The following is a 10,051-nucleotide window of genomic DNA, read 5'->3' as shown; positions in this document are numbered from 1 at the left end:
GGGCAACATCCCCCACCCCGCACAGGCCGGTTAACTCTCTGAGTTATACAAAATGACTTTTAAAATGATTGCTTAAATTTAACCTCAAAGATCTTTGCTATCTCTTGTCTTTATGGGTGGTGTAGGTTTCTTTCTGTAAGAAGCACTTCTGAAGTGGCAAAGAAAATACAACAGGATTTGAGAAAGTTTAGTAAAATTATAAATATTGCCTCCAATCTTCTCACTTTTTTTTATTAATCACTTGGTATTATCTTTAATTAAGTACAAAGACTTTTCCAATCACATCACATAGAGATCATTTTATCCACTGCTCTGTTTGGCTGCCAGTCTCTTGTCTCTCTCCTCAGCAATAGAAAGAAAGTGAAGTCACTCAATCATGTCCAACTCTTTGCGACCCCATGGACTGTAGCCCACCGGGCTCTTCCATCCATGGAGTTTTCTAGGCAAGAGTGCCGGAGTGGGTTGCCATTTCCTTCTCCAATGGTAAGGCGAATACCCTTTCCACGGGGAAGAGAGATCCACCGTTTGTTGCCTTTGCCAATAATGAAAATGTTCAAGAGCCACGTGGCAAAGCTGTTGCCATTCGCATCTTTCACGTGAACTATATCAAAAGAGCCTGGCTGTCTTTCCCGATTGGTAATCACACCAATTCTTCCCAGGTTAGCACCTCCCATGATCATGCACAGGTTACCAGTGTCAAATTTGATGAAATCAGTAATCTTGCCAGTCCCCAAGTCAATTTGAATGGTGTCATTCACCTTGATGAGGGGGTTGGGGTAATGGATGGTGCGAGCATCATGGGTCACCAGATGAGGGATTCCTTTTGTCCCCACAAAGATCTTTCTTACTTTGCACAATTTATACTTGGCCTCCTCAGGTATACTGAAAGGTTGCTGCTGAACCATGAAAGACACCGGGATTCTTGCCCTCCAGAGGAGAAGAATTCAATCCAGGGCCAGAGATGAGGCTTGATCGCTCAAAGCTTTTGTGTAATAGAATTTTATTAAAGTATAAAAGAGATAGAGAAAACTTCTGACATAGACATCAGAAGGAGGCAGAAAGAGTGCCCCCTCACTAGTGTTAGCAATGGAGTTATATACTTTTTAATTACTTATTAAAATGAGTCAAAAGAATGTCTGGAGGCTGTAAAGACCTCACTAGACCCACTCCCATAATTTACATTTTAAGGTAACAGGATTAGCCAGAAGGTTTTCTCCAGAGACTGTCCTCAAGCAGGATACATTATTGTTATATAATCCTAAGGAATATAGAGGGGAAAAAAAACACTTGTCCTTTCTTCCTCCCTGAGAATTCCAGACCCCTCTCTCCTTGGGGACCCCTGGACTTCTTATCAACGTTCCTAGGAATTGACTCTCTCAATACAATGAACAGCAAAGCAATCCTTGGTGTCATAGATCAAATGAAAATTCTCTCCAGTCTTATCAACGCTGATGACATTCATAAAAGCAGTAGGGTAGGTTGTATCAGTGCGGACTTTGCCTTTGATCTTAATGAAATGCTGCATGCAAATCTTCTTCATTTCATCTCCTGTTAGGGCATACTTAAATCTGCTCTTTAGGAAAATGATTAGGGGCAGACATTCTCTCAGTTTGTGGGAAGCGGTAGATGGACAAGGGGCAAACACACCAGTCAGTTTATCCGGCATCCAATGTTTTGAAGCTTCAATGTTCTGGAGGCCTGCCTTCTTCCCAACCTTCTCACTTTGCTCAACTATTTCCATATTATTTTTCCTCATGCATACACATATCTAATTGCAATCAATTTGAATATTATTTTGAAGTGTATATTAATTTTATACTATGAAGTCTTCTTCATATTTTATAGACTTTCTATTATAATTTTAATTTCTGTGTAATGTTCCATCTTGTTCATGTAAAGTTATTAAATCATTATCAGGCTGCTGCATCTATTTAGCTTTTCAACAGATATTTTCAGTGTATGATATATACTTGGGACTGTGCAAGGTCGACCTTTTAATGCTGTGGATGACTAGGCCAAAAGTGAATTTTTTCCGACAAATGCTTTGCATTAACAATCCAAAATGATTGTACTAGTATATCTTGTGACAAGCAGTACATGAGTTCATTAATTTTGCCCTGTGCTCACTAGCATTAAGTGTTATCATTTTTTATGGTTTTTCTAAAAGCATCATTTCCCACAAAACCCTAAAATAATCAGGAGAAAGCAGCGTTTACTGCTCTGAAGTTGTCTGTTTTCAGGTCTTGCTTATGTGATGGCGATGAGGTTTTAATCAGGTAACTATGCTATCTTTTTCTTTTTCTTTCATGTAAGTGTTTTCAGTTGAGGGGAAATGTTCAGCTGTTGACTCAGATTCATATCAACCCTTTGCTTTAACACCTCCAACAAGTTCCTTGAAGACAGACCACATGAAGGCAGGGGTGAGCTGGTGGTGGGTATGGAAGTGGCGACATGAAGTTGCCCAGTGACTCAAAACAGACCAGACCCAACTCAGGGAGAGGCCACGTCTGGCACCTGATGTGTGGGCTTCCCCCCACCCCGGTCCTCCCACTCAGGCTGCTTCCTGCAGGAAGATCTTTGAAAGAAGCGGAAAGATTATTATATTCAATACTTATAAAAAAGCATGATAGACATGGCTGGCTTCTAAAAATTGCTGAGCTTAATAGAAAAGACTTTTGAAACCTTGCTTGGATCCAGAAATCCTCACTCTGCTGAGCAGCTGCTTCAAGATTTTAAAAAATGAATCTTCTCTTGTGGTTTTCTTCTTGCATTTATTCATGCATATTTATTCCCCAGTGTGTTTCAAAAAGGGTCTGGTGCACACTTCCTTTTCTGCAGAGGGAGAATGGAAATTTAAAAAAGAGTCAGGCTTCTGTCAAGCCAGGCAAGGCAGTGGGGAGCTCTGCTGAAGAGATATGGAGCTATGACTTCAGAGTATTGTGGGTAACAGTGAGAAATAGCAGAGAGCTGCAGGCAGATAAGCAGGCTCTTGATAAAGATCATATTAAAAAAAAAAGACATTTCTTAAAGAGATTCTGGACATAGGTATCCCTCATTTTATTGTGCTTGACTTTATTGTGCTTTGCAAATACTGCAGCTTTTACAAATTGAAGATTTTCAGCTTCATGTTATGAAATGATGGTTAACATATTTTAGCAATAAACTGTTTTTAAATTAAGGTGCATACATTGCTTTTTTAGTTATTTTTAAAATTTTATTTATTTTTAAGTTGAAATATAGTTAATTTGGGCTTCCATGGTGGTTCAGATGGTAAAGAGTCTGCCTGCAATGCAGAAGATCCAGGTTCAATCCCTGGGTAGGAAAGCTCCCCTGGATAAAAGAACAGCAACCCACTCCAGTATTCTTATCTGGAGATTCCATGGACAGAGGAGCTTGGTAGGCAACTGTCCATGGGGTCACAAAGAGTCAGACATGACTGAGCGATTGACACATTTATAGTTGATTTTCATTGATGTGTTAGTTTCAAGTGTATAGCAAAGGGATTCAATTATTTTTCAGATTCTTTACCATTATAAGTTATCATAAGATACTGAGTATAGCTCCCTGTGCTATTTAGTAGGTAAGGTATGTACATTGTTTTTTAAGACATAGTCCTCTTGCACACTTAATAGTCTTCAGTAAAGTGTAAACATAATGGGAAATCAAAAAAAAAAAAAAAATGTGTGTGACTGGCTTTATTGCAATATTCACTTTTTTGTGGTAGTTGGACCAAACCCTCAGCATCTGTGAGGTATGCCTATATTTTGAAGTGGATGCAGTGATCAATTCCTACAGGAAGAAAATACAGGAAATGAGCATCATTCTACTTTTTAAAACAGGGAACTTAATTTGCAAGCTCAGGGAAAACTGTGAATGGGGTGTATTGCCTTTGTGCTGGCTCTTAAGGAAGTATGTGCTGTGCTAGAGAAGACTGTATGCCATTTGACTGAATGTTGTTGTTGTCAGATGTACCCAGACCTGCTGCAGCAAATAGTAACCCCTTCCAGCCCATGGGATGGTCTCTGTTTGAGGCACGGGGCTCTCTCCTTGACCTTGGCTTTTTCCTGTTCAAGAACATGACTTGACTGAGGAAAGAAACATTATACAATCCAGCAGATGGGACAAAGCTCAGAGGGACCTAGTAACAGTGATGGCAGGACAGAGATTTGAAAATAATTTTAGTGGCCTGGAATTAAAAACTGAAACTGAAACTACCATGATGAAGTGAAAAACTTCAAAGATTTTAAGAAAGTAATTGTTCAAATATAGAATGAGGACGGTTCCTGGGAAAAGATCTGGGAGTAATGAGATGCAGCAGCTAAAGAGATGATGGGGATTCAGAGACACGCAGCCTCTATATAAACTTGAAAACATTTGCCTGTGGACGCTGGTCCAGCATTCCTCGGCCTGAAGTCCCCTAGAATTTCCATCTGAGGAACTCAGAGGCAGCAGGGCAGTCAGAGCAGGCCCCCAGAAGGGTTAGAAGGCTTGAGAACAAAGAAAAAGCAAACAACCCCCCCACCCCCACCACACACAAACCCTACAAAAAGTAGGAGTATTTTTAAAAAGTGTGAAATATAAAGGGGGACTTGAGAGTTATTCTTAAATCTTGCAATAGATTTTATATAGAGGTGGGACTGACTAGTTTTAGGTGACATCGTACGCCAGAAGTAGTTCTCCAAACCTCCCTAATCCCATCTTCACCCACTCTGTTCCCATCAGTTCCTCTCACAAGGCTTCCCTGAGTGTCTGGAAAAAATATCAGCCCATCATCCTTTCTCCCATACTCCTTTCCCTGCAGTGTTTTTCTTCACAGTGCATGTAAGCAACTGAATACTGATATTTACTTGTTTCTGGGCAGTTTTTGAGAGGCAGTATGCCTTGGTGAATGATACTAGGCAGTAGAGTCTGACTTCCTGGTTCAGAGCCCAGTCTTGTTTCTTTCTAAGCATTTGACTTTAGGCCTGTTTGCTGACCTTTCTGAACTCCTCATCTCCTCCATCTCCTCATCTATAGATGGGAGATAGTGAGCTTCACAGGGTAAGCTTGTGCTCAGTTTCCCAGTCGAGTCTGACTCTTTGTGACCACATGGACTCTAGCCCGCCAGCCTCCTCTGACCATGGGGTTCTCCAGGCAAGAAGATGAGTGGGTTAGCATTTCCTCCTCCAGGGGATCTTCTGACCCAGGGATTGAAGCCACATCTCCTGCATCTCTTGCATTGCCGGCAGATTCTTTACCTCTTGAGCCATTGGAGAGGCCCCTCATAGGGTAGTTTTAAGCATTAAATGAGTGTTTTCCTGCAAAGAGCTTAGAAACATACCCACCTATGTCCTCAAACTCTGTTTTCTGTTCTTGTTTTTCATTATTACCACATAAGAATGCAAACCTCCAGAAAAGCAGGAACTCTGTTATGCTTTAGTCCTATGACAAAGTAGGTGCTCTCTAAAAATTTATTGAGCCAGTAAGCTTAATGTGTGGAAGTTTCAAGTATTTTGTTGTAAATGGGAAGGAACTTGCCCCAAATCAAAGCTCATTAAGATCAGAAAGGCTGTCTGGGTGGTAATGGATCCAGGCACCTGAGATATGGAGGAGGGTTGGTGGTTCTTGATTTGGGTGGGGTATGAAACATTTCTGCTTAGGGTAGGATGAAGGATCTGTAGTCTCTGAGTGGGGAAGTGATCTGATGATGAGACAAAGATCATCACTGACTTCATGCCAGATTTGGCTCCTGTGTGGGCTTTTGAGGTGGCCCAGTGGTAAAGAATCTGCCAGCCAAGTAGGAGATGCAGGAGACGTGGGTTCGATTCCTTGGGTTGGGAAGATGCTCTGTAGTAGGAAATGGCAACCCACTCCAGTATTCTTGCCTGGGAAATCCCATAGACAGAAGATCTTGGAGGGCTACAGTCCATGGGGTCACAGAGAGTCTGACATGACTGAGCGACTAAACAACAACAAGTGTTCCTTTGTGTGTAAATAACAGAAACAGACCCTGGGGCTTACAGCTCACTGGGAAGCTGGAGAAGCAGGCTTGGCAAACAGGAGGGGACCAGCTTGGTCCTGGTGGGTCAGGAGGCAGGGAGCACAAGATACTTTAATCATAATTCTGAGTGATATGTCTTCACTGGCTTTTGCAGTGTGAATGGGGTGGATGCTCTCCTATGAAGACCCGCAAAAGAGGAAATACCCCCAAGCAGGAAGTAGGTTGGTTGCTGGGGAGTATGGCCAACATCCCCCGTCCCAACCTGTTGAATATACATCTTACCGATGAGCTCTGGTGCTGGGAGGACAGTCTTGTTCTGCAGACCTGGGTCATGAAGAGAATTTGTGCTCAATCCCCAGCTAGCAGCCTCTCCTTTGCTATTTCTTCATCTGCCAGTCATCCCGCTTGGTAATGTCCAGTGTGTGTCTTCATGGACCACAGCTGATGCCTCACATGTGGTGACTTGGTGACTGTAACCTTAATGGTCTTGTAACACTAACAGTGCTTCCCTGGTGCTCAGTGATAAAGAATGTGCCGACAGAGCAGGAGATGTGGGTTGGATCTTTGGGTCAGGGAAATTCCCCTGGAGAAAGAAATGGAAACCCACTCCAGTATTCAAGCCTGGGAAATTCCATGGACAGAGGAGCCTGGCAGGCTACAGTCCATGAGGTCACAAGAGTCAGACACGACTTATCGACTAAACAACAACAAACACTAACAGTAGTCCTATAATATTCAAAAAAATGATTGCTACCATGTCTGAGACTGCTCCAGATATCAAGCACTGAGTCTGGCCATTTACACACATTACTGCTTTATTTTGGCTCTAAAATCACTGCAGATGATGACTGCAGCCAGGAAATTAAAAGACACTTCTTGTAAAAAAAGCTATGACCAACCTAGACAGCATATTAAAAAGCAGAGACATTACTTTGCCAACAGAGGTCCATCTAGTCAAAGCTATAGTTTTTCCAATAATCATGTATAGATGTGAGGGTTGGATGGTAAAGAAAGTTGAGCGCTGAAGAATTGATGATTTTGAACTGCGTTGTTGGAGAAGACTCCTGAGAGTTCCTTGGACTGCAAGGTTATCCAACCAGCCAATCGTAAAGAAAATCAGTCCTGGGTGCTCATTGGAAGGACTGATGCTGAAGCTGAAACTCCAATTCTTTGGCCACCTGATGTGAAGAACTGACTCATTGGAAAAGACCTTGATGCTGGGAAAGATTGAAGGCAGGAGGAGAAGGGGACTACAGAGGATGAGATGGTGGATGGCATCACCGACTTGATGGACATGAGTTTGACTAAGCTCTGGGAGTTGGTGATGGACAGGGAAGCCTGGCATGCTGCAGTCCATGGGGCTGCAAAGAGTCAGACATGACTGAGCGACTGAACTGACCAACTGACTGCTTTAAATCCTCATGTCCTTGAGGAAGTTATACTTTTTCCATTTGATAAATGGAGAAACTGATGCTGATAAAGGTAAAGTAATTTTGCCAAGGTTGTTGAATGAGGAAACATGAAGCTGGGATTTGTAAACCTTTGTTGGCCTCTGAGTCTCCCATCATGTAGGCAGAAAACCAAAGGTGATGAGATCTTCCATCTTTACCTTTGCAAAATGTCAATAGAAGATCTATCACCTGGAGTTTGGTCTTCTCTAATTTACTTCATTAAGCAAATATAGGTACTTGTAAAGAAACTTCTGAATAGTAACCCTGGCCCCTGGCCCAGCCACATAGGTGCATTCAAGTCCCAGCAGGCATGGATAGTCTGCCCTGAAGAAGGTTCAGCTTGAGAGCTGGAGACTGGGAGGGTCCCCTCTCACATCTCTTCTTGGTCACTGCCTTTCTTTCCCATCCTAGGAAGAGCATGCCATATCCTGTTCACTTTCCCTGTCTTGTCTGAATTTTTCTCTTCTCTCCTCTCTTCTTCCTTCTTCTCCCCTTCTCATCCTTTCTTTTGTGTCTTTCTTCTTCTAGCTTAAGACTATTTCTCTTCTTGCCCAGATACCTTAGGAAAATCTCCCTCATTCACTAACTTCTTTTTTGTCTCCTCCTTTTCCTCTTTTAATTTGCTTAGTTGATTTGTGGACCAAAAAAAAAAAAAAAAGGAATCTTAATAATAATAAACTCATGAATATTGCCACCAATGTATCTGTATAAAGGAAAGGAAAGTTCTAGATCTGAACTGATAACAGACAACTGGGACAACCAGGATGTAAAGTCCTGGAAGTCAGTTTGGAAAATTCTCACAAGTGGATTTTATTCTCAAGCACAGGAATTCAGTGAGTGAAAATGTTCAATGGTGGGCTGTGAGCTGAGACCAGGAAGGCAGAAAAATAATTCAATAGAAATACTCCATGCCCTTAAGGAACTCTCCATCTAATTTTACTCATTATTTAGAATCACTTTGGGGTACTAATTTCTTTTCTTTTCTTTTTTTTTCATTTATTTTTATTAGTTGGAGGTTAATTACTTTACAATATTGTAGTGGTTTTTTCCATACATTGACATGAATCAGCCATGGATTTACATGTATTCCCCATTCCCATCCCCCCTCCCGCCTCCCTCCCCACCCCATCCCTCTGGGTCTTCCCAGTGCACCAGCCCCGAGCACTTGTCTCATGCATCCAACCTGGGCTGGTGATCTGTTTCACACTTGATAATATACATGTTTCTATGCTATTCTCTCAAAACATCCCACCCTCATCTTCTCCCACACACTCACACCTCCCCCCAAGTGGTTTTTTCTTTTTGCTAATGTGTACCATTTCAGCTACTTGTGGGATAGAAATGTTTTATAGGTGGTTTTGGAACCTAGTCTTCTTTTATAAGCAAATAATTCTATGGGGAAAATGGCTTTTCAGCTTGCAAAAACTGAGTTAAACACAAATGGGGCACTATTTTTTTGTAGGTGGGGGTTGATTACCTGCTGGAGTGTTGTTGGGGTGCTTCTCTAAGTCATTAGAGTGACTTGTGGCCAACAGCAATCTGTATCTGGCACCATCTGGTGTCTGGAGGTAAAGGAAGTGCTGCTCTCAACATTTATTCTAAGACTTGACCTTAGTATGACGACAAGAAAGCCCCAAGTCGGAAATTATACCCAAAGAGGTAGATACAGGTTTCTGAATGGGTCCTGTTATCTCCACCAACCATTGGCATTGAACTTTGGCTTTTAGCTTTCTGCCCATCCTCCTGTCACCTTTCCTGACTCCTGCCACTCTTCATCTGTCTGGGACACTTTACCACATCAGTGAGCCACTCTGTCAACGGAAGTCTAGTGGTGGTCTGGGAATGGATGTTGTTGTGGGGGAGACTGGGGTACAGGGCCACTGGCAGTCATGGTTCTCCACTGACAACTGAGGGAAGATGCAAGTGAAATGACATAAGGCTTTGTTGACTGTGGCCAGTGTGGTTATGATGGTGATGATTACACATGATGGAAAGCTTATGCAGGAGAAGAAGGGGAAGGAGGAGGTGAGTGCTCAGGTCTTCTATTCCTGGAAGTCATGAAAGGAGCAGCAACACTGCATACTTCAGAATAGACAGTCAGGAGAGTCTGTTTAGATAAAAGCTAATCATGAAAAGTAGGCTGGGTCCACAAGGCCAGACTTGGACTTACACTGGGCAGAAGGTCCAAAGAGAGGTGGGCCAGTTTGATAGACTCTTCTCTTTTGCATTTCCTTTCAGATTTGATTTTTTGTTTTTTAACATCAGTGATGGGACCAAGGCTCTGTGAAGGTATGAGGTACAAGTCAGTAGAGAGAAGAGAATTAAGAACATGTCTATTTCTCGGTGGAAAGGCCCTCAGGTGAACAAGGAAGGTGACTAGTTACTTGTGTGTCTATCAGCAAATTCTGACATCCTGGCTTTTGAAAGCTACCTTTGTGGTTGATAAACCAGAGCACCCTAAATATTATCACTGGCATCTAGCACCCTTGTCTGAGCACTCATAAATGCTCAGAAGATGTATCATTAAGTCAGCAAATTACTTATTCAGCCAGTGTTCACTAAATGCTAGACTTCACTAGTGGTTTAGATGGTAAAGAATTCACCTGCAATGCTGGAAACC

General features: G+C 42.2%; 1 protein-coding gene across 1 annotated transcript; it reads right to left on the bottom strand.

Moving 5' to 3' along the window:
* Positions 1-224: 224 nt before the first annotated feature.
* LOC110125252 (small ribosomal subunit protein eS4-like) lies at positions 225-1,756 on the bottom strand. Its single transcript, XM_070473747.1, has 3 exons — positions 1,374-1,756; positions 485-876; positions 225-353 (listed from the first exon to the last, which is right to left on the bottom strand). Exons 1-3 carry the CDS (start codon positions 1,754-1,756, stop codon positions 301-303), a joined length of 828 nt encoding a protein of 275 aa, XP_070329848.1. The 3' UTR covers positions 225-300.
* Positions 1,757-10,051: the final 8,295 nt, after the last annotated feature.

The sequence above is a fragment of the Odocoileus virginianus genome, chromosome 11 (assembly GCF_023699985.2).
Source record: "Odocoileus virginianus isolate 20LAN1187 ecotype Illinois chromosome 11, Ovbor_1.2, whole genome shotgun sequence".
Lineage (NCBI taxonomy): Eukaryota > Metazoa > Chordata > Mammalia > Artiodactyla > Cervidae > Odocoileus > Odocoileus virginianus.
This window is presented reverse-complemented; position numbering and strand designations above follow the sequence as displayed.

Coding starts and splice junctions, on each gene's coding strand:
- LOC110125252 (XM_070473747.1), bottom strand. CDS start 1,756: ATGAGGAAAAATAATATGGAAATAGTTGAGCAAAGTGAGAAGGTTGGG. Junction 877..1,373: donor GCTGTTCATTGTATTGAGAG/AGTCAATTCCTA, acceptor TTTCAGTATACC/TGAGGAGGCCAAGTATAAAT. Junction 354..484: donor TGGAAAGGGTATTCGCCTTA/CCATTGGAGAAG, acceptor TTCACTTTCTTT/CTATTGCTGAGGAGAGAGAC.